This window comes from Rosa rugosa, chromosome 1 (assembly GCF_958449725.1).
Source record: "Rosa rugosa chromosome 1, drRosRugo1.1, whole genome shotgun sequence".
Classification (NCBI taxonomy): Eukaryota; Viridiplantae; Streptophyta; class Magnoliopsida; order Rosales; family Rosaceae; genus Rosa; species Rosa rugosa.
The window spans coordinates 23,027,540-23,052,878 of record NC_084820.1 but is presented as its reverse complement, the minus strand read 5'-3'; the positions used below and the strand labels follow the sequence as shown (position 1 = coordinate 23,052,878).

General features: G+C 40.6%; 1 protein-coding gene across 5 annotated transcripts in view; it reads right to left on the bottom strand.

The window, feature by feature from the left end:
- Positions 1 to 25,339, bottom strand: part of LOC133724288 (asparagine synthetase [glutamine-hydrolyzing] 2) — a 105,894-nt gene that overhangs the window by 77,719 nt on the left and 2,836 nt on the right. Inside the window, exons 7-15 of one of the 5 annotated variants that reach the window (XM_062150983.1) lie at positions 24,555 to 24,716; positions 24,000 to 24,080; positions 23,437 to 23,658; positions 23,151 to 23,285; positions 22,580 to 22,660; positions 22,317 to 22,403; positions 21,869 to 21,976; positions 21,521 to 21,768; positions 21,165 to 21,409 (exon numbers count right to left, since the gene is read on the bottom strand). In XM_062150983.1, the coding sequence (XP_062006967.1) occupies positions 21,535 to 21,768; positions 21,869 to 21,976; positions 22,317 to 22,403; positions 22,580 to 22,660; positions 23,151 to 23,285; positions 23,437 to 23,658; positions 24,000 to 24,080; positions 24,555 to 24,716 (1,110 nt within the window). In that variant the 3' untranslated portion in view covers positions 21,165 to 21,409; positions 21,521 to 21,534. Of the gene's footprint in view, positions 1 to 21,164; positions 21,410 to 21,520; positions 21,769 to 21,868; positions 21,977 to 22,037; positions 22,224 to 22,316; positions 22,404 to 22,579; positions 22,661 to 23,150; positions 23,286 to 23,436; positions 23,659 to 23,999; positions 24,081 to 24,554; positions 24,717 to 25,339 lie in introns of those variants that run through there. The other 4 variants (XM_062150985.1, XM_062150984.1, XM_062150987.1 and 1 more) reach the window with 4 other exon arrangements.

The following is a 25,339-nucleotide window of genomic DNA, read 5'->3' as shown; positions in this document are numbered from 1 at the left end:
AAACCCATTCAATTAAGCTCTTTCATTTTTATCTTCAAACCAGCTTCACCTCAAATCAATCCTTCATGCCAAATGGTACCTCAATTATGTTCAACAATTGATTTGAATCAAAGTTTCTTTTATAATTTTCAGAAGTATAACAACTCATAATTTCTTTTTCCTTCTCTTCCAACCTTAAACCCTAATTTGTGCAGCAAATGAAAGAAACTAATGGTTTAGTAATTGGGAACCAAATCTTCTTTCCAAGCCTTCATATACGTATGAATTTACAAGATTCTATTTTTCTAGACTTTTTCAATCTGGGTTCAAAGGACTTTAGGTTTTTTTTTTTTTTCCCCCAATGAAGCTCAAAGAACTTTAGTAGTATTAGAAGTTTTCATCTTCAACCTCTTTTTTCTGTATATTTTTATTTTTATTTGCTTCAATAAGTTGATGACGTTATCAATGATCAAAAATGACATCTTTGATAACTTCCAAGCTCATATTGTTGGAAAAGAACAAGTTGCTACAAGGCAATTCTAAAATTCTTGGCTTATATAGTGATTATCCTTCTAAAATTCAAAAAAAGAAAATATTGATTATCATTCTTGATCGTTTGCTCCATGTTTTAGTTTAGCTCTTTCAGATTCTTTCGTTTGCCTTGCCCTTTTAGTGATGTTCTAGCCCAATTCTTTGGCTAAGGAAAAATTGGTAGGGAGATAATTCTAATTTTGGTTTAAGGCTTTAAGCTAAGGGTATTTTAGGGAGTTTAGAGAGGTGTAGTTAGCATTTTGTGTACTTGAAAAAGTAATTTGGAGGTCTAATAAGTAGAGAGGTCTAAATACTGATTTTGGAGGTATGAATAGAAACACCCAAAGAGAAAAGAGAAAAGAGAAAAGAGAAAAGAGAAAAGAAAAAAGAAAAAAAGAGAAAAAAAAAAAAGAAACAGGCCCCCCGGCCCAGAAGAAAAAAAAAGAGCTGATGAGCCTTATGAAAAGAGCCAACCCAATTCAAAAAAAAAAAAAAAAAAAAAAGCAGGCCAAGAAAAAGAAAGGGTTCTTGACCCATAGCACCAAAATTGGCCAAACTTATCCCAATTACCCCAGCAACAAATTTTTATTCTCATTTACCCTATTTAAAACAAAATGACATTTTTACCCTTGATTTAATTAATAAACTACATTTTATCCTCTCTCTCTCCCCTAGCACGATTCTCTCTCTCTCTCTAATCTCCCTCCGATCTCCACCTCTGGCGCAGCGTCGAATTCCGACATCACGATCTTGGACGACATGGCGGCGATAGTCCACACCTGAAGTGTTGAGAACCTATTCACAGCAAACTCACACATGAACCTATTCACATCAAACATCTCTAACATGAAGCTCCAGTCAAAGCTACCGGAGTCGAACTCCGTCTCGATGCAGAGCCTCGCGGTGGAGCTTACCGGCTACACGTCGGAGCTTCTGCAACTCGTCAACAACGTCGTCGGCGCTGGAAATTCCGTCAACGGCGGCGGGGCCTTCAGGAAGTACTGCACCGATCTGGATGATTCGAATTTCAGAGGGCTCGCATTTCCATCCTTGGATGATTCGACTTCTTCTTCGTGCTCCACAGAGCTGTGGGTTTCCGATTTGGTCATCGTTGTGCGTGGCTCCGTGAAGCCGGTTGGATCCCTCAGTTGCACTCAACTTCCGACCCGATTTCTGGGTTTGCTCCGATTTGGTGCCCAGAGTATTTTCTGGGTGGCCAGATCAATTTTTTTTTTTTTTAGTAAACTGTGGGTAGAGGCCAAGAATGAAAGGGGAAAAAGAAAGTTTTATACAATTTGGTCTTGTTCTATGCATGCACAACTTTGAAAAGAATTCCATCATCTAATTTTGACTTGTTTTTTTTTACACAATCTGTTCTTTTTTTAGAATAAATTATACAATCTGTTCTTTTCTTCTTCTTTTTTTGGTAAAATGAGAGTAGAATGCCCTCAAGGAAAAAGAAAAGGGAAAAAAAACGTTTTATTGGGGTACAATAGACGTCTATTGGGGGGCAATAGACGTTTTAAATTGATGTAATCTCTAGTTTTTTTGTTTAATCAAAGTTTTATTTGTGTAATTTTAGGAAGATTAGTTCCCATTTCAGTAATCGAAACATCTATTAGGGGGCAATAGACCTTCTATTGGGGGGCAATAGACTATTGGGGCCAATAGACGTCTATTAGGGGGCAATAGACGTCTATTGGGGGGCAATAGAGGTCTATTACCTCTCTATTGGGGCCATAAACCTTTTCGGTGAGGTTTTCATAAAAGTCCGGCGAGCGGCGGCCGGCGACCGGTGACCGGAATCCGGCGAAAGTTGGCCGGATTCCAGCGGCCGGTGACCGGATTCCGGTGACCGGTGACGGGGCTCCGGCGAAGTCTCCTATGGTTTCTCTCTGTTCCATTTTTTTTTCTCTCTCTCTAAGTAACAAAAGGGTGAGGGTAAAATGGTATTAAAAAATATAAAAAACAAAAAAAAAAAATCTTAATGGGGTATTAGGGAAGACCTCCTTAGAGTGTTTTGGGTAAGAGAGAATTTAAAAAACTTAATGGGGTAAGTGGGAAAAAATCTCTAAAAATGGTGTAAATGGACAAAAACCCAAAAAGAAAACAACAAGGCCCATGCATGGCCCATTGCTGAAAAGAGAGAGGAATCAGCCCAGATTTTTTCAAGCCGAAAAACATCGCTACGCACGCCTGCATCAACACGCGCGTGCGCTAGGATTGTTTTATTTTCTCGAAACCAAAGTATGTTCTCTTTTATTTATTTAATTTGTTCTCTTTTATTTATTTAATTTCATACTATGGTATATTTAATTATTTATAATTAAATTTTTTTTGAGCATGCTATATTATTGCTTATTATATATGTGATATATATTCATGGAATCTAAAACATGTGAATTTCATTTATGTTTACTATTTTTAAGCATGCCTTATATTTTATTGTTTATGTTTTTATTATGAAATTTTGAGCACGTTTTTTTTATTTACACTTATATAAATTATGCCTACGCATGCTTTGTATTATGCTATTGTTTACATTTTATTTTATGCATGATATATTATTCCTATTATTATGTGTAGTATATAATTTGTTGTATATTTGTGAAATTTGAGCATGCCATGTAATTTATTTTTATATATGCTATGTTTTATCCTTTATTAAGTGCTATAGTTATTCCTTATTTAGAATGCTATACATATAAATTCCGTTTTGCCATGATAATGAAAATTCATGTGCATTATACATACACACTTACCGTGATAAAGCATTTTCACATAGCATCGAAAAATGTGACCATTACGAATCTTGGTCTTGAAATCTAATTCATATGTTTGGAAAATAATTCACGTGGATGTCTTTATGACTACATAATTTATTTCTTCTCTCTTGTTTATGTAGATGGTTGATCCAACTCGACCTGAATTTGACATTTTGGACTCAGAAGGACTTGAGTACCACCGTTGGGTTTCCGATGTAGAAACTGCCTTTGTGGCAAAAGACTACACTGCCACCATCAAAACTCCCACTGACCCCAAAGACGATGGACCGTTTGACAAGGTGAAAGGAAATGCCTTAATGTTTCTATGGCGACATATAGATCCTAGCCTACGCTGGGAGTACCTTCAGTTGAAGACACCCAAAGAACTGTGGGATGCCCTTAAGGGACGTTTTGGGAACATTCATGACACCTTGCTCCCAAAACTGACCGTTCAGTGGAATGAAATCCGCTTGCTTGACTACAAAAGGGTCAATGACTTCAATAAAGACATGTTGCGCCTAAAGACACATCTAAATTTCTGTGGAAAGGAACTCACAAAAGATGATATGGTCCAGAAGACTCTTTCTACTTTTCCTACTTCAGCACTTATACTAGCGAACCAGTATAGGCTGGAGTATGACAACAAAAGAATCACAACCTTCAATAAGCTGATCAACCTACTGCAAGTGGCTGAGAGGCATAATGAGGTTCTTTTGAACAACAATGCCAGGCCTGTTGGGACAAAGAAAATTCCTGAGGCTAATTATGGAAAAGTGAAAAGTGGAAAGAACTCCAATGCAAAGGGGGTTGGACGTGCTGATCCCTACCCACATGGAAACAATGCACCACGTGGCAAGGGACGTGGGGGTCGTGGTATGGGCCGTGGAGGCCCTCCCAATGTATGGTGCAGAGATGGTGGTGCTGGCCCTAGTGGTCATGGAAACAAGGTGCAAAGGGCACCTAAGAACCCTTCAGTCAAACATGATAGAGTTGGCAATGAACCATGCTATAGGTGTGGAGTCATTGGGCATTGGTACAAGAACTGCCAAGCAAGCAACAAAGTAGCAGCCAATTACAAGAGGTATAGGGAGTCTAAAAAACAAGAGGCTCACTATATGGAAGAAGGAGGCCATGACCCAGACGTCAACCTCACAATTGCAGACTTTAATGGCAACAAGGAACTTGCTCAGTCAATCGATGCCCCAGATTTTCACTAATCTGCTTTATTTATTTTATTTTCCAAAAACAGTTGTGAAGGCATAATGCCTCATTTTTAAGTAGACTATTACTTGGTCTTAAAGTTTATTTCAATAATGGTTTGATGAATTAGATTTCTGAACAAGACCTTGATTTGATTATCGTTGGCTTATTAATAAATTTTGGATTTTATTCTGAAGCATTGAATTTATTCAATTTTTTATTTACTACACGTATTTACATGGTTCGAAATAGCACTATAAAGATGTAAAGCAATACATCTAGAGAAAAAAATTATTAGAATGAAAAGATTATCATTCTACTAAAATAGAAATACTCTAAAGAATATGAGATATATTTTCTAAATTAATTAATAATACCTCCCATTTATTTGTAGGAATGAATCGAGGAGAACTTGAGTGCTTAGTTGATAGTGGGACTACCCACACCATATTAAGGAATAGGCAATTATTCATTGAATTAATGGCCTATAATTTCTCTGTGACTACGATGATTGGATCATCACAAGTAATAAAAGGGTGAGGAACTGCCAAATATTTGTTGCCTAATGGCACAATATTTAATGTCACAGACGCTCTGTATGCACCAAGAGCTAATCGAACCTTGTTAAGTTTCAAAGATATTCGTGCCAACGGTTATCATATAGAAACTCGCTGTGAGAATGGAACTGAATACATTTATATTACCTCTAATGAATGTGGAAGGAAACACATTTTAGAGAAACTAATGAGTCAATCTAGTGGACTGTACCTCACTACTATTCGGATAATTGAATCCTATGTTGTCACCAACAATGAAATGTGGGACACTGACTCATACAGGCTTTGGCATGACCACCTAGGGCACCCTGGTCGTGACCTGATGATCCGTATTTTAAAGAACTCACACGGACATCCCTTCTTTCGAGTGAAAAATAAAATGGAACAAAAATCTGTCACACTGCAAGGTGTCGGTCCTAGTACTACTCAAATGCAGCCATTGCCTTCTTACGTACCAGAAGCACTTCCTCCCTCCCATTATGCCTCATTGACTATTTCAAAGGCACATCACTCGTTTTGCAAAGCCTGCTCTTTAGCAAAAACAGGTTCGAGACCTTCCTATGCTAAAGATACAAAACAAAACATTCCATTCTTACAAAGGATACAAGGAGATATATGTGGACCTATCCATCCAGAATGCGGACCATTCAAGTACTTTATGGTTTTGGTGGATGTTTCGACACGCTGGTCACATATCGCTTTATTGTCCACAAGAAATGCTACATTTGCAAAACGCCTAGCACAGATTATACGTTTAAGGGCTCACCACCCTGATCACCCTATCAAGTCTATAAGGCTTGATAATGCTGGAGAGTTTACATCAAAAGCATTTGATGAATATTGCATGTCTATTGGGATCCATGTAGAGCATCCTGTACCCCATGTGCATACACAAAATGGTCTCGCAAAAGCCACCATCAAAAGGCTACAGATGGTGGCTAGGGCACTGGTTATGCGCACCAACTTGCCTATATCTGCCTGGGGTTATGCAATATTGCTCGTAGCTTTACTTATTCGTTTCAGACCCACTGCTAGCCAACCATTTTCTGCGTACCAGTTGGTAACTGGATATAAGCCTGACATTTCACACTTACGCATATTTGGTTGCGCAGTATATGTGCCTATTGCGCCCCCACAGCGCACCAAAATGGGTCCCCAGAGACGATTAAGTATTTATGTTGGATACGAATCCCCAATAATTATCCGCTACTTGGAACCCTTGATAGGAGATCTCTTTACCGCTAGATTTGCGGATTTTCCAAGGGAACGACAGGAATTGTCGTGGTTTGTCCCCACTTTGTCTCATTTTGATCCCCGCACTTCTCAATGTGAAAGTGAAGTGAAAAGAATAATCAATCTTCAGAACGTAGCAGATTCAATACCTGATGTGTTTACTGATATCGCAAAAGTGACGAGATCACATATACCAGCTGCAAACGTGCCTGCAAGGTTAGAAATCCCCAACAAGGGGCACAGCGCCGCAGATAGAGGCGCTGCAACCACACTTAGTGGAGGTGTGGTTGAGGCCGTGGCTCTGCAAAGGAAGAGGGGGAGGCCACTTGGTTCGATTGACACTCACCTAAGGAAGAAGAGGGCGAGTAAGGCACAAACCGATCCATTAATCATCAATGTAGAGAATCCCTCTCATGAGATTGTCTCTGATTATAGTTATGTCTATGAATCAACACTGGAGGACGCTTCGATGTTTGAAATGATTCCAGAGAACAAAGAAATCTCAATGGATTATGAGAGTGCGTATGAGTTGATAGAAAGATCTTCCATACACATTGATGATGTATTTGCATACACTGTTGCTCAAGAAATCATAGAGCACGATGATATCGAACCACGCTTTGTTGCAGAATGTCAACAAAGAGCAGATTGGCCTAAATGGAAAGAAGCAATCGAAGCAAAACTAGATTCTCTGGCAAAGAGACAGGTATTTGGTCTGGTAGTGCTAACCACACCAAGTGTAAAACCTGTAGGACATAAATGGGTCTTTGTCAGAAAGCGTAATGAGAATAATGAAGTCCTGAGGTACAAGGCTCGCCTTGTGGCACAAGGTTTCTCACAACACCCTGGAATTGATTACGAGGAGACATACTCTCCCGTGATGGACGTTATAACGTTCCGCTACTTAGTTAGCTTGGTAGTTTCCGAAGGACTGGAAATGCAGCTCATGGATGTGGTTACTGCATATCTCTATGGGGATCTTGATTCAGAGATATATATGAAAGTGCCTAATGGCCTTACATTACCCAAGTCAAGTGACTCTAAACCAAGGAGTGCGTTTGCAATTAGGTTGAAACGCTCACTTTACGGATTGAAACAATCCGGGCGGATGTGGTATACCCGTCTAAGTGACTACTTGATTGGGAAGGGATATAAGAACGATGAATTGTGCCCCTGCGTATTCATAAAGAAAACAAGTTTCGAATTTGCAATTGTAGCTGTATATGTCGATGATATGAACATAATAGGTACTCTTGATGAAATAAGAGAAACTGCGAGCTACTTGAAATCTGAATTTGAGATGAAGGATTTTGGGAAAACTCGATTCTGTCTAGGCCTTGAACTAGAACACTGAGTTTTTGGAATACTAATCCACCAGTCTGCATATGTCCAAAAGATGTTCAGGCGATTTAACATGGACAAAGCGCATCCTGCTAGCACTCCCATGATCAGTCGAAGTTTGGATGCAAAGAAAGATTCATTTCGTCCAAAGGAAGATGACAAAGAGGTGTTAGGAGCTGAAATTCCCTATCTAAGTGCAATAGGCGCATTATTATACTTAGCCCAATGTACTCAACCAGACATTGCATTCTCAGTGAACTTGTTACCTAGATTTAGCTCAGCGCCAACGCAGCGTCACTGGAATGGTATCAAGAACATTTTTCAATACCTAAAAGGAACCATTGACTTGGGACTATTCTTTCCCTACAGAGAGACAAGAGGGACCGCAGATGGAACTGCTATCCCTAAAGGAAATGTTGATGGCGAAAGTGCCACTCACTACACCGAAACGCCAAATGGAGTTTTGGTTGGTTTTGCTGATGCTGGGTACCTCTCTGACCCACATAAAGGTCGTTCCCAAACTGGTTATGTATTTACCATTGGAAACACGGCGATATCTTGGAGATCAACCAAGCAAACCCTTGTGGCTACCTCCTCGAACCACTCAGAGATCATTGCTCTACATGAGGCGGTTCGTGAGTGTATATGGTTAAGAGCTATTATTACACATATTCGAGGGACTAGTGGTTTGAGTTCTACCACTGAAGAGCCTACTTGCATTTATGAAGATAATGCAGTTTGCATCGAACAGATGAAGCTAGGATATATCAAGGGTGATAATACAAAACACATATCGCCAAAGTTTTTCTACAATCAGCAACAACAGGCTCTCCTCAAGATTCAAGTGAATCAAGTAAGGTCTGAGGAGAATGTGGCAGCAGATTTGTTCCCCAAATCATTGCCTAAGGCCACATTTGAGAAACATGTGAAAAACATAGTGTTTGGACCCAAAATGAACATTTTGGCCTGACAAGGCACGTCTTGGAGAAATTGAGCCAATGTCAGTGGCTCAAGCTATATATTGTCGACAAGTTCGAAATATATATTTAGAGGCTAAATAAAGCCTATTATGGAAGAATGGAAGCATGTAAACATGAAAAGTCAACTTTAGCACATTTTCCTACTTCGGCTAGGAGAAACCGAGCTAAACAAAGAAGGAGGGGCGGCCGCCTGACCAAATGAACTTGAAATGAGCTGAAACTCTGCTCTAGACAGCCCAAGGATCATTTCTTATGAAGAGTGCAAGAGCTTTTTTTGAGTGGAAGGCCTTCAAAAAATCAGCCCAATTTTCTACAGAAGCAAAACTGGAAAACTGGACCTGTAAGAGGTCCAGCAGCATTTTCGGCCCAACCACATGGAATAAAAATCTGAAAATTTGTCAGGATGATCTACACTCATAGTGGAACATTTCATATGAAGAAGTCGAAGGCATATAATGAAGTCTTGTTGGAGAAATAATTGAAGGAATAAAAGGGCAGAAACTGACCTAAAACCAGCTCAATATTCACATGTTCATGTTTCCTACCCACATGAAGAAAGCTAGATGCTTTTCTCTTTTTCCTTGGATATATTTTTCTTCTACAATCTCTTTAATAGATCATCACCACTTCCATGTTGCTACACCTTCATGCTTTGCTTTCATTCCATCTTTTCTCTATCTTTTCCATATTTTACAAGTGAACTTAGATCTACTTTCATTATTTTTCTTCCACTCATCATTTCACTCTTCTTTTTCTTCCCTATATAAACACCTTCTCCTCTCATTCTAAGACACCGATTCACATACAACAACAACATCTCTAAGATGATCTAAGTTCTCTCTAGAGCAAACCTCTCTAAGAGCAACTCCTCTCCTTCTCTTTCTCTTACCGGTGATCACACTCCTAGTCCTAGTCTTCTCAGAAGCCGACTTTCAGTGCCACCAAACCCTCTGTCAACGTGCTTCGGTCCTAGTCTCCTCGGGAGCCGACGGTAGTGCCGCGACCACAACGGTTACAGAACCAGCCAAGCAAGGGTAACGCCCTAGCAACCCAGCCAAGCTAATGTCACGCTTTAGCAAGTTCTCCTCACTTCCCAGTGGTTCTCGCTCTGCTCGATCTACAACATCGAGTATCGATTGTGATTTTCAAGAAGCTCAGCAAAAGTCCTCGCCACGAGACACAAAGAATCCCGCGACGAGGTTGGTGCTCTCCTCGTCTACAATCGCTCAACAGAAGTCAGGTCAAGGGACACCCCCGACGACCGCACCCGAACGGTGCTGGCACGCCCGCGCAAGAAAAGAGATTGTTGACCAGCTGCAGCAAAATTGGAGCCAAACATTTTGGCACGCCCAGTGGGACTACATCAGAAGTTTTTTCTCTTGAAGCACATTCAACCACCGGGCTTCAAAACAAACATTTTGGCACGCCCAGTGGGACAAACTGTGAGCTGTAAATCACACCACTATTAAGAAGTTGAGGTTAGTAAGGGGTTGTGAATCATAACGGAATAGGTGAAGTCTCTTTTGTTAATATTGACCTAAACTCCTTATTGGTGCCTAGTTCAGGTCCCTTAAGGTTAAGGGCGGTTTTTATTAACACTTGTTGAACTGTCTTCACACTTATGATCTTTCTCATCTTAGTAAGAATAGCCTATGTGAAATGGTGTCTAGAAAGGGGACAACGTTCATAACAGGTTATTGAATCCAGAAGTGCGTACAAATGGGCCTAAACCACTATGTGGGAGTAGTTCATGCCAAAATGGATTCTGCCTCTTTTGTTCGCCCTCCCCCATCTGGCCATTTCAGTAAGGTTGCCCAAAGGATTTGAAAGAAAATTTGTGTCTAGGCGACTATACTTGGGCCGCACGTCTAAACCTTGATTCACAGTGTCTTATTGAATTCAGCTACTTTCAATTCAGACTTCCAGAAGCCATTGGGAAGTCAAGCGCAAACCCTTATCAAAAGGTTTACGTTAACTGCCCGAAACATAAGACCTCCAGTTACAGACCGCACTTGCGTGCAGACTGTCGTGGTCTTTCTGAAGAACAAGTAATCCAAAGATTTTCTCCCCACCCTCCATCAACAGAGATGTCAACCGAACGAGGAGGAAATCAACATCCTACTACTGAAGGCGAGAAAGTTCCCACCGCCCAGCCTAATCAGGCTGACGATACGTCTAGCATCACCCAGGTAGCCGCGAGCGCAGTTACAACTATTGACTTTGTGCCTATTCTCGTTCCAGAAAATGCGACCATAGAAGAGCGGCTTGACATCCTTCAACAGAATTCTTCTGCATACCATGAGAAGATGAAAAAAGCCCTTGCGGAGGACCGTCGACGGCTTGATGAGTTCACGATCTCGGTCAAGAGGCTTGAGCTAGGGGCACAACAAACACAAGGGCAATTGGATGGCATGAACCAAAAAATACAGAAGAACCACGAAGAGCTGTTGGTCGCAAGCAAACACATCGCTTCAGAAGTCGCCGCGATTCGCAAAGAAGGATCCAACGTCGCGACCCAGGTGGCCATGCAGAAGGCTGACCTCGATCAGGCCAGAGAGGTTCTACATAAAACACTGGGAGATCCTAGCGCCATTCTGGGCTCTCTAGGTCAGTCCCCCATATCTGGCAAGTACATACCACCAAATGCTCGAGAAAAAGCAAACGGCGGCAGTACAACCACATCCGCTACTGCCGCATCAGTCAGAGGTAAAGAGACTACTCTGGCAACGGGTGGGAAGAACAACGCCGCGTCATCAGTCACCCAAGGAACCAGGACTTTGAAAATCAATGAAGGGGCCTTTGTTGATCATAGCCTGTTTCCACAATATGACAGTGACGGAGTTGAATACGTGCACCACGATCCACCTCCAGCAAACCATTATGGTACCGACAGAGTTAAAAGTCCAGCGAAGGTCACCACAACCACAAAGGGTCAGCCAGCAGTGGGTTTTACGTCACAGACGTCAACCCTACACAAAGTGACCCATGGAGGCGGCATATCTTTGGTTAATCAGGCTTCACAGGCGCCACCGCTGATCTGGCCAGTTGATGATACAGTGGTTCACCCACCTCCTCCTGATCCTAGATATATAAGGAGAGAGGAGGTAGAAGCAATGATCAGGGCCGCGAACCAGAGGCCTAACCTGGAGGAGGCCTACCAGGGGCCCTTCCCACCGCATATTACACAGACACCTTATCCTAGGGGATATAAGAACATTACGTTCTCTACTTTCTCGGGAGAGGAAGTCGAAAATGCCGCGGCCCATTTGGTTAGGTTTCGAGTACAGTGTGGCCAATACCAGAACGATGACAATCTGAAGTGTAACATCTTCGTTACTTCTTTATCGGGGTCTGCCTTCACCTGGTTCACTAAGCTGCAACCGGGATCAGTTGCAAGTTGGCCCGCGATGGAGAAGCTGTTCAAGGAAACCTTCGGGACTATCGAGCCGGAAGTAGATCTGGCTTCACTCACTCAGATGGCTCAGCAGCCAACTGAATCCGCTGTCATGTACCTTCAGCGCTTTCAGATCCAGAAAGGAAAGTTGAACGTGATTCTACCGGAGAAAGAACTGGTAAAGTTGGCAATCAAAGGCTTAGAGCCCCGCCAACGCAAAAAACAGCATGGAAGCATGTTCAACTCTATGGGGGAACTGATCACAGAAGTAGGGAGCTTTGAGCATCTCCTCAGGGAAATGGACGCCATGAGAAACTCATCCAAAGGAACATACATGCCTGGGAAGCATAGAACTGTGGCTGCGCTCAGCCATCAATCAAGTTCCTATGATCCTTACTATAGGAGCGAGGAATCCGGCCTGGCAGAGGCTGACGAGTCTGAAGAAGACGAGATAGCTGCGCTGGAACTCACCGGGAAAAAGGCTTCAACGTTAAAGCAACTGAAACTGTGCAAAGAGCCGGTGAAGCTCAAGTCGGTGGTTTTCACCAAACCAGAGTTTGCAAGTTATACTTACGACGCGAACAAAGCGCATGAAATCTTGGATGAAATGATCGCCGCAAGGATGGTGAAAACTGACTTCGGCCCATTTCCCAAACCAGAGCAGCTAAGGGGGAAGAAATACTGCAAACTCCATAATATGTGGAATCATAATACAGCCGATTGTGTTAAGCTGAAGGATCAGATCCAAATCTGGTTAAATAACGGTAGTTTGCAAGTAGAGGCACCGAAAACAGCAGCAGCGTTGGTGGACCTAGATCCCTTCCCAGATACCGGCATCAACATGGTGGACGTGGCATGGGGTGAAAAAGATCAGCAGAATCAAAGTCCAGACAATGCGGCTAAGGATTTGAAAAGGGTTGGAGACAAAGTCATGAAGCGGGAATCCAAGACTCGTTTACCCATCGTCCTATGCTCTCGGTGCAAGGAAGAATGTGACACTCAAGCCCTAGATGAGGAAACATCCCAGACTGTCCGCTTTGGATCTCTGCCGCCAATACGGTTAGTATCATCCTCTAGAAACTTCCAACCATGCAGCCCAAGAGTATACAGTGGTTCAGAAACTCTTTCTCCAAGGGACTCAAACTTATTCAAAAAGTTGAAGACCGCGAGGGAAGAAGAGCAAGTAGATAAGCGGCAAGGGGTTTTAACCAGACCTTGCATTCCGCCAGTGTCGACGTCCTCCATCAAAGAAGGGAGATGGTATACACAGAAGAAGGGCAAGGCGGTGGAGATGAGCTCTTCAAGGAAGAGAAGACTCCAGCGGAGGTTTGGAGAAGCAAAGCGAACCTTGGAAGCACTAGATCAAGGACTGATCAAACCATCGCAATTACTAAAATCTCCAGAAGAGTATCAGAGACAATTGGAGGCACTGGCCTCCAAGAGATTCGTTTCCCCGCGAGTTCAGAAACAGCAGCCCAAAGTATCGCGTGAAGAGCGAAAGCCACGGGCCCCCAAGAGCAGCGCTCAGGAGAAGTCCCTGGTTCCCGCAAGGCGGGAACCGCCGCCAGCTCGTAAAGTCAATGTTTGGCGGAGAATATCTCACGAAGGAAGAAATAGCGAGCCTTCAATCTTTGACAGGCTGGGGGGCAAAGACAATCGGTCCGCAACTGTGCAGTGGAGGCCTAAGAAAGTTCAAAGTTTGGTGGTCGCTCTCCCAGAGGAAGTGCCAACGGCGAAACAAATTTCAGAGTCGTTGAACCAGGTTCCCATGGTACAGGAGCACGAACAAGCCAAGGCGGTAATCCCCGCAGAGGAATCATTGGTTGCTTTCATGGCTAAACAGTTCAACACCGAACAGCAGATGAACCCAAGCTCAATCTTGATGATGACATGGACGAGACAGAAATGGTGGATACCTCTTGCAATATGGTTTATGTGCTTCCTGCTAAGTATGCCTTACCAGTCGCTGCACAGGAATGCGTAGAAGCTGACGCGATTGGAAAACAGCAGTTGCAGATCTTTTCAGCCGCAACAACACCGGTGGAAAAAGTAGTGTTCCTTGAGACTAAAGATGCTAACAGCAAGGGTTTCTTCATGAGCTTCACAAGACCCACACCCGCCATGGTGCAACACATGCGACCTCTGTATATCACAGCAGAAATGAATGGGACTAAGGTCAGTAAGATAATGGTTGATACCGGCGCGGCTGTGAATGTCATTACTACCAGGACCATGCATCTACTAGGGATCAAGAAAGAGAAGATCCAATCCACGTCCCTTACGCTAAAGAACTTCGCTGGGACTGTGACCAAAACATTGGGTTTGATTTTCCTACTAGTCAAGGTGGGTCCAGCAGAAGGGGTTTACGCTTTCTTTGTTACAGATTGCTATGCGGCATATAGCGCAATTCTGGGCCGCGACTGGATCCACAGGAGTTATTGTGTCCCATCCACCCTTCATCAGGAGATGATCATGTGGGACAGAGTCGCGGACAAGGCGGAAATTGTTAAAGCAGACCCACGACCTTTTTCGGTGTCCGCCAGCTACGTAGACGCAAGGTATTACCTAGAACCAATCTCTCCTTTACAAGTCGGTGGTATTGATGATAAGGGCAGCCCCACAGGGGTGACGACCTCTGAATTGGCACAATGGGGGCTCGCGGTCGCAAAAGACGACCTCGAAAGGCCTGGATATGCGGTGTCATATCCAAATGTTAATTAATGGATCACGAACTCATGGAGGAAGAGGTAGAGGCCTTCCATTCCTTGTACGAGAGGCTATTCTCATACATGGTGGAAAAAGAGGCCTATGATCGAGTCGCGACCTTAGAAATTGTTAATGAAGAGGTCACGGACCAAGAAGAGGAGGAAGAAGAGATTCAGCTTGCTCCAGCGGCATTAGATGACACACCTCCGAAGGTTAGGGACCCTACTAAAGAGGCCTATATGGAAACAGTCAAGCCAATACAAGTGGCTTTGGAGCAACGACATTATAAGAGCAGTGCTGATTCAAGACCTCTTCAGTCAAGATGAAGACCTTTTGACTTCGAGGTCTGGGGGGCAATGTTTGGACCCAAAATGAACATTTTGGCCTGACAAGGCACGTCTTGGAGAAATTGAGCCAATGTCAGTGGCTCAAGCTATATATTGTCGACAAGTTCGAAATATATATTTAGAGGCTAAATAAAGCCTACTATGGAAGCATGGAAACATGAAAAGTCAACTTTAGCACATTTTCCTACTTCGGCTAGGAGAAACCGAGCTAAACAAGGAAGGAGGGGCGGCCGCCTGACCAAATGAACTTGAAATGAGCTGAAACTCTGCTCTAGACAGCCCAAGGATCATTTCTTATGAAGAGTGCAAGAGCTTTTTTTGAGTGGAAGGCCTTCAAAAAATCAGCCCAATTTTCTACAGAAGCAAAACTGGAAAACTGGACCTGTAAGAGGTCCAGCAGCATTTTCGGCCCAACCACATGGAATAAAAATCTGAAAATTTGTCAGGATGATCTACACTCATAGTGGAACATTTCATATGAAGAAGTCGAAGGCATATAATGAAGTCTTGTTGGAGAAATAATTGAAGGAATAAAAGGGCAGAAACTGACCTAAAACCAGCTCAATATTCACATGTTCATGTTTCCTACCCACATGAAGAAAGCTAGATGCTTTTCTCTTTTTCCTTGGATATATTTTTCTTCTACAATCTCTTTAATAGATCATCACCACTTCCATGTTGCTGCACCTTCATGCTTTGCTTTCATTCCATCTTTTCTCTATCTTTTCCATATTTTACAAGTGAACTTAGATCTACTTTCATTATTTTTCTTCCACTCATCATTTCACTCTTCTTTTTCTTCCCTATATAAACACCTTCTCCTCTCATTCTAAGACACCGATTCACATACAACAACAACATCTCTAAGATGATCTAAGTTCTCTCTAGAGCAAACCTCTCTAAGAGCAACTCCTCTCCTTCTCTTTCTCTTACCGGTGATCACACTCCTAGTCCTAGTCTTCTCAGAAGCCGACTTTCAGTGCCACCAAACCCTCTGTCAACGTGCTTCGGTCCTAGTCTCCTCGGGAGCCGACGGTAGTGCCGCGACCACAACGGTTACAGAACCAGCCAAGCAAGGGTAACGCCCTAGCAACCCAGCCAAGCTAATGTCACGCTTTAGCAAGTTCTCCTCACTTCCCAGTGGTTCTCACTCTGCTCGATCTACAACATCGAGTATCGATTGTGATTTTCAAGAAGCTCAGCAAAAGTCCTCGCCACGAGACACAAAGAATCCCGCGACGAGGTTGGTGCTCTCCTCGTCTACAATCGCTCAACAGAAGTCAGGTCAAGGGACACCCCCGACGACCGCACCCGAACGGTGCTGGCACGCCCGCGCAAGAAAAGAGACTGTTGACCAGCTGCAGCAAAATTGGAGCCAAACACATAGGAATGCGAAGACTTTCCAAGCTCCTTGATTAATGTAAGTATTAGGGGGAGGTGTAGACGTCAGGGGGAGTCTAACACACACATGTCATCCTCAAATGTAATAGGTGCGTTGTACTCTTTTCCTTCGACCAAGGTGTATTTTTTTGTCCCAGTATAGGGTTTTTATTGTTACTTGGCAAGGTTTTTAGCGAGGCAACAACTCATGCACCATTTCATTTTTGACTTGGCACAAGGGGGAGTGTTAAAGGAAAAGCATATTTTGTGTCTTCGTCAAAGTGACTGACGAAGAGGGAATCAAGGAATTAGCGATTACCAATGCATTTAATGTCATCATTGTAATTGATATTTCCGTTGTAACTCCCTCCCTATATAAAGAGACTATGAAATAAAATGAGCTACTCATTTCCAATTCTATTTTACTTTTACATTAATTTTATTTTTATTCTCTTTCATTAGCCCCTTAAGGAGCACATGTCAATTAACTTTTATTTTTTAAATTAAAAAAGTTACAGCAATTTCTTTCCTGATTTTTGGGAAGCTTCTCCTTTTATATGGGAGATATTACAATTTTTTCAAATATGATTATATAATCTATTGACCATCTTATCCTTGTATAGAAATAATTTTTTTATTAATATCTATATTATGTGAGGGCATATATGGTAGTTCAAAAATTTAACCATTCCCTCAAGAATTGGCTTAATTATATATATATTTTTTTAAATTAAAAAAGTTATAGCAATTTCTCTCCTGATTTTGGGGAAGCTTCTCCTTTTTTATGGGAGATATTGCAATTTTTTCAAATATGATGATATAAGTCTATTGACCATCTTATCCTAGTATAGAAATAATTTGTTTATTAATATCTACATTATGCGTGGGCATATATGGTAGTTCAAAAGTTTAACCATTCCCTCAAGAATTGACTTAATTATATATATATATATATATATATATATATATATATAAACATACGGAGCCGATCGAGAGAGGACGTCTGCACTATCGCTAAAGTGTGGACGTCGACGCAGCAGCCCCTCTCAGGACATGACGGCGCGGCACGGCGCTGCTTGCTTGACGGAGGCCAGGGGTCGGACGGACCAGTCTGCAATCGGGTGGAGTCGTCGGCGACGAGGTTGCAGCACTGCCCAGAACCTTGCAGTTGCAAGTGAGGTCCCTGCCTAGAAACCTGCAACCTGGATCTCCTCCGACCTCGATCGCTGCCCAGTAGCAGTCTGGGATGCCTCCGGCCTCTGTCCGGCCCGATTCGGGCCTCCGTCGCGGCTTGAGCGGGGCTACTGCATCGATGTCCTCACTTTAGCGATAGTTCGGACGTCCGTCTGTGATCGGGTCTGTATAAACATATTATAAATATTTAGAGTTTTGTTTCCCTCCATAATTATTCGAGTAAACGAATTATAAATATCTAAAGTTATGTTGCCTATTCAATTAGTTTCTTGCTCATTTGCTTAACTTTCATTAATAATGAATTTACAATAAATTTACTTGATTCATTATTGTTCACCTTTATTAGTACAAACTAAAACGAACACACTCTGGTCATACCGAAAAAATTGTCCTTAGATTGTAGGTTAACTAAATTTTTTTTTAAAAAAGATAAGAAAAAATTCTTAGAAAAAACTGCAAGATATTTTTCTAGTTAACTTCTATTGAGTTTCTCCTTTCTCCACCTAAGATTACTTATTATTTTTTTTAATAAATTTTTTTTTAACTTTATTTTTCATTCTCTTTCATTAGCCCCTTAACATGTGCTCAGCACATGTCAATTGTTTTTTATTTTATTTTTTGAACTAAAAAAGTTACAGCAATTTCTCTCCTGATTTTGGGGAAGCTTCACTTTTTTCTGGGAGATATTGCAAGTTTTTCAAATATGATGATATAGTCTATTGAATATCTTGTTCTTGTATAGAAATAATTTGTTTATTAATATCTATATTATGTGAGGGCATATATGGTAATTCAAAATTTTAACCATTCCCTCAAGAATTGTGAAGCTAAGTTAACTAAAAAGATTTTTTTTTTTTTTTAAAGATTAAAAAATTATTAGAAAAGACTTCATTCTCTTTCATTAGTCCTTTAACATGTGAGGAGCGCATATCAATTGACTTTTGTGTTTTAGCTTTTTAAATTAAAAAGTTACAGCAATTTCTCTCCTAATTTGGGGAAAACTTCTCCTTTTTTATAGGAGATATTGCAATTTTTATCAAATATGATGATATGGTCTATTGACCATCTTATCCTAGTATAGAAATAATTTGTTTATTAATATCTATATTATGTGAGGGCATATATAGTAGTTCAAAAATTTAACCATTCCCTCAAGAATTGACTTAATTATATACTAACCTCTTCTTGGCATGGGCTCCGCACTTGCTAATTTGCTTTCATAAAAAAAATAATTGGAAAAATGAAAAGTTTTGTGTGGTAGAAAAGTGAAATTTTAAGACAGCATTAATAGTTACAAACATGGGATTTGATAGTTCTTATCTTTTTCTTTTTTTAAAAAAAAAGGGAAATAATTGTTTTGCTTTATTTACTATTTTAGCCTTCTAATATAGTTTTTGTTTTCTAAACAATTCAATCAAAAAAGGGCATAATAGGAGTTTCTAAAATTTAACTATCAGAAGTTAAAATTTGCTTAATTATATACATACATATATATATATATATATATATAGACACACACACACTAGCTTCTACACTATATTCTACACATAAATGGAGGCACCGAGAATCAAAACTGCAAAACAGTTTTTGCTTTTAGTGAGAGAACTTTAACGGTTTGTGTAATCCTTGTTGTCCGTATAATCCTCACAGCTGCTTGTACCATTACCCCTTTACCCTTCTTTTGTTTAATTGATTTGCTATGGACTTATATAAAGAGGGGCATTTGCAAGGTTTTTGAAAATTTAACCATAAGCCTTATTGGCAGTTAAGCCACTGATATATATATATATATAGGCCTTTAACTTAGCTTAAGGAACGGATTTTCATATTTTGACCACTTTTCGATCGCATATTCACATCTTAACCGTTCAAATTTTAGGTATATATGAGTAGATCATCTCTGCAAATTTTCAGTCAAATTGATGATCGTTAAGACATCCAAAACTGCAATTTACACGAACGAATAGGCAGATTAGGTTCGTCTAAGTTTCCCGTTCTCAAAGCTTATTAATAGACACCCCCTCGTCTAAGTTTGAGATCCTCTTTCCTGTTTCTTGAGAATTCTGCTGCCAAAACAATTTCTCAAGATGATGCAAGTCTACGGAAACCAGAGAGGCCTTATGGACCAATCTTCTGTCAAGAATCATGGTCCATGTAAGCCACGCTATATGCCTTTTTCGGCTAATCACCGGAACCATGTGCCGCCGGTCGGTCATTTTCAACCCCAATTTCTTCCACCTCGACCAAATTTCTACCCATCTCCACAAACCCTGGTGCCACCTTATTCATGTGGTGGGTACAATTTTCAAGGGCAGGGTGGTTCTACTTCAGCAAGTTCTGTCCCTCATCGTCTACCACCGCAAGGCGTATCTCCGGTTAACAGTGCTGGTCCAGTAGTCTCTGATTTGCTTGGGTCTCTACTCTCTAATGGCACAAGGTGTGATCTCATTGAAAAATCAAAGCAGAGGAGGACTGGAGGGTACTAGTTCACTAAATTCTCTACCTCTTGTACCACAGCGAGGCGCATTTCCTGTTCAAAATGCTGCTGTTGATGTTCCAGTAGTAGTTCCTGGTTTGATTGATTCTCTCCTGGCACAAGGTGTCATTTCGTTGAAGAAACAAAGCCCGGTACTGAAAGAGGAGAAGTGTGCTGTGGTAGGATGCGAGTTTTCCGGCCTTGATCTAAATCTGCGTCGCGAATCTGTGGTAATCGGCTTGTATGAGGGTGGTCTGCCAAGGCAATGTAAAAGCTGTGGCCTCCGGTTCAAGTGTGAAGAACAGCACAGCAGCCATATGGATTGGCATGTCAAGTGTGAAGCCCTCTCGTAACTTTTATGCAAGTACAAGCATGTGGCTTGTTACAGATGTAGAGGCTGAGGCATTACCTTCTGGTGTAGTTTTGTGCGCTGCTGACACCAGTGGCGTGGCGGAAAAGAAAAGGAAGACTAGTGATGAAGAAATGGTCGTTCCTGCGGACGAGGATCAGAGTAAATGTGCCTTATGCAGAGATGCTTTTGTTGAGTTTTATAGTCATGAGAAAGATGAGTGGATGTATAAAGGTGCTGTTTACTTGAATGGGCCTCAGGGGCCAGCGCCGGAGATGGATCGGTCACAGTTGGGTCCTATAGTCCATGCCATTTGCTGGTCGGAGGGTAGTAGGAAACGTCTGCGGAGGACTTAGACTTAGAATTTCAAGGCTCAAGTGCAATGGGAACGAAGCTGCACATGCCCTCTGCCAAATTTTTTGTTTCGTTTATGAATTCAGTTGTGTATCAGGGGAATGACAATGTAAAATATTTTTTAAATAGCAATTGTAAGTTCCTGGAGTTTCCAAAGGATACTTTTCCAATTTGTAGTCTTTGCTTCTGTCTCATTGTAAATGATATTCAATAAAATTGACGTCCATTTCTCCAAAAATGTTGTACTCTTTTCTTTTAGTCTTTCTCTCCATAACATGTACTCCAGTTCAGACAACAAAGAAACTGAATCAGGATTCTGCTTAAGTTTTACCATTGAATTTCTATTATCCGACATTAAGAATGGTAATCTAAGAAAAAAATGGAAAATCAGAACTGCATTCTCTAGATGAAGGATTTAAGAAACAAAATACACATAGAAACCTATCTAAATTGCATACATGTCAAACCGAAAACATAATCTTGTCGTGGTCAAAGAAAATTACAGATAGAAAATATAAGCATCAACTAGTCTGGTCTCATCTAACAGACAATAGCAAGGCCTTCCTAGTTATATAAACTACTAACAGTCGTGACGGATTCCTTACAAGGCCTTCTGGTCTCATCTGCCACAGAATCAGAATAAATATCAATCTCATCTGACATTGTTTCATTAATCCAAAAGAACATAGTCAACGTAATTTCGACAGAAGAAAAGCATTAGTAACATTCAGTACCTTTTTCATCCCACTCAAACTACTGCAGCCACTTTCTCTGCAACCCCTTTTACAAGTTTCTGTGGAGAGTCACTCACAAGACTTCCAGTCTTCACATCTTTGGATTCCTCATACGCAGCTGCATGTACACCAACTGCAGCACGACCAGATGGATCAGGGTTCTTGGACCATTCCGCATCCCACTCCACAGCTTTTGCTGTGCTGCATGCCACACTTGGACCACCGGGAACTGTCGATCTCGCAGCATTCTGTCCATAAATAGCAAATTGAACATACTCAGGTAAACAAACAATGATGCAATTCAGTCAACTGACATTGTAAGAGATGGGAGGAAAGATGGTGGCTCACCTTTGGAAAATATTTCTCAAAGATAGTCCTATAGTAGTATCCTTCTTTTGTAGTCGGAGTGTTTTCAGGGTAGACAAAGCTTGCGTTCATCAGCATTGAATCCATTACCTGCCCATTTAGAAAAAAAATAATAATAATTTAAGAATTATTAATTCTATGCAGCCAAGGAAGAAGCAAGCATCTCTAGTGTCTGCTTAGTTGAGTTTTTAAGAAAGTGCACCTCTAACTTGAAATAGCGAACATGAAATAAATTTCACAAAATGGGTAATTTTATCATGCTAACTTTGAGATGTTATGTTGCAGAACTCTTAATCTGGACCACACAGTTCAACCAGAATCGATTTAACCACAGGTCCTGGTTGGAAGCATGGCAACATCATATAAGACCTAGTTGGAAAGAGAACATTTCTGTCCAAAATGTAAATGCAAGTAAAAAAATGCGGCATACTTGTTTGTTGGCATGATCTTTCAAGCCGTCAATCCAGCTGTAACCGACACCATCACTAAACTGCTCCTTCTGCCTATACAAGATGTGCTATAACCCAAAAAGAGAGTAGAAAAGTTGAAAATATATCAATTCTTCCATGAATATATTTGCACAACTATCCGAGAATGTGAAAATCTTCCCAGAAAAAATAAAAGAATATGCAAAACGATAACCCTGTATGACTAGATTAGCATAATGGTTGGGCAAAAGTAAAAAGTAGCAACCTTTGGTAAATATGGCTTCTGATCATCATCAAATGCTTTGCGCAAGACCCACTTCTCAATTCTCCCAAGATCAGGCCTGATCTGCAGTTACAAATGAAAGTATTCAGATGTATGAGTTTCATAATAACTTTCAATTTTTATTAAATTTGGCACGAAAACAAGGCAATCCCAATAATGTCATTACAGCATTGAGGGTATAATCTAATAAGACTAAGCATACCATAGACCATCCATTAGATTAGGCATATCAGGATATGTATGACACCTACAACTCAACATAAAATGGATTCATAAATGACAGAATTCATCACACACATGAAAATGTCATGATGGATAAGAAAAATAACTTCCGTGAGGGAATGGGGAGAAAATAGTTGTATATCTATATCCTTTAATAATAAGGAAAATGTCCACATGTACTAGATTTTCATAGTCATAACAAGATATTCCTATCCCAACAGTCTTACAATGAGCCACCACTATGCCAAATGTCAGTAGGCTTCAAATCACTACAATACATGAACTGTGTATAAAATTGGAGGGGGGAAAAAAAGTTTAATGATTGCTATACCATTTTCCATTCTGGATCAATGTCCATCGCAGTCTTGATGAATTCTTTGTCAAGAAACGGTACTCGAGCCTCAACACCCCAAGCTGAAGTCGATTTGTTGGCCCTCAGACAGTCGTACAGGTGAAGAGCTTTAATCTGTTGAGTAGTCACAAAAATTCAGTAAGAAAAAGAAGTCATAATAGCCATCAATGGTAGTAAAATAAAATCCAGTAATATTGCAAGTACATAAACATATGGCACAAAAACAAGAGAAGAGAACAATCCAGAGATAGTTTATATGGAATACCTTCTGGCATGTTTCTTGGTGAAACTCCTCCTTGCTTGGTGCCTTGTGGAAATACAAGTAGCCACCAAAGATTTCATCTGAACCTTCACCAGAAAGGACCATTTTTACTCCCAGAGATTTTATCTTACGAGACATAAGAAACATTGGAGTGCTGGCTCTGACAGTGGTCACATCATATGTCTCAATATGGTAGATAACTTCTTCAAGTGCATCTATGCCTTCCTGAGATATGAAGAAAAAATAGAAATTATTTCTTGTATCAGTATATATCCAGGCCTTTGCCTGGGATTACTGATGTAGAAAAAAATTGATGAAAAGTGAGAGAATGAGATAGATTGGAAGAAGTAGAATGAGTAGGAGCAAGAAAATCAGGGTAAACGCAATTTGTATTTCCAATCACCAATTAATATGACTATTCCGAATCCTATTTCAAGCAAACCTTAAATATCAATAAGGTAAAATTAAAACTGCAAAAGGATTACCTGAATTCTAAACTTAAAAAAAACCTAATTTCCACCTTGAGCATTAGTAAAAGTATTCTTCTTACATCCCTTATAAATTACCTGAACAGTAAAGTGAAACTCGTGATGATGAGTTCCAAGATAATCAGCAACTTCTCTTGCTGCTTTTAAATCTGGAGAACCCTGAAGATTGAAAATGCAAAGCATTTAAACATAGAGAAAAAGTATCAGAAAGACAATATCTTAGATAATAATTGACTACAAGAAAGTACATCTAAACCTTTCCGGAATCAAAGTTTGCATTGCAAAGGTTATTGAACACCAACACCAAGAACCTTTCCCTTAACCTTTAAACATACCGAGTTAACAACTTTTATTGCACTTTGATGCAATCAGGTCTAAATAACAAGAAACCCAGCCATCGTTGAATTTTTATACTTGTTTAAAGAGGATTTAGGTTGTCTACCAAGTTTATAAACAGACATTTCTTGTTTATAAAATGAAAATAATGTGTAGGTAGCATTTTCTAGGCACTGTTGGGGAAAAAATATAGAGGGGAAGGGAAGAGGACGGGAAGACACCATTCTGGTTATATAAAAAGTCACTGCATTTGATCAAGTGCCACATTCAGTTATCGAAAATGAGAAGTATAGTTACCTCTAAGCCAACGCAAAAGGTATGTAATTGTGACCCCCACTGACGTGCAGCTTCTGATTTAGCCAAATAGCGACAAGCCACAGCAGCAACGAGTGACGAGTCCAATCCTCCGGACAAAAGAACACCGAATGGTACATCTGTCATAAGTCTCTTTAACACAGCCTACAATATTGGGAAAACGAAAAAAAAATGTAAGGATGTGTATGAAGCTAAATAGTGACAGCAAAATGAGGCACGGAGGCTTAAATCTCTCTTAACAAAGCACATATTTGATGATCATTCATAGCTTTGATCAATAAAGCTAAAGTGATATCTATATTCTTTGCATTAGACACCATTACTATAAAGCACCAGTTAAACTGTTACGCTAATATTATGAGACAAGGTAGGCAGAAAGAAAGGATGTACATTATGCAAATTTTCAATAATTATACTAGGCATAAAATATGAAGAGGGAAATGATAAAAGTAGGAATGTATCTTCCAATCTAACAAATATAATATACATCAGAAGCAGTTTCTCAAGAGAAGTCAGACCTTTCTTTAAAATAGCATATTCATTTCAATTTTAAGCCAACTTACCAACAACATAATTAATCTCCCATGGGTTCTGCTATCATCTAGTAACTATGCATATATACCAAATTGGAGTTAATGAGGCAATTAGCCTCCAAATGCAGATGTAATATTACCCGTTCTATCACACTATGAACTGAGCATAAACACATGTTTAAGTAAAGCATATCAAACCCCAATCTCACTCGTATACAACCAAAAAAAAAAACA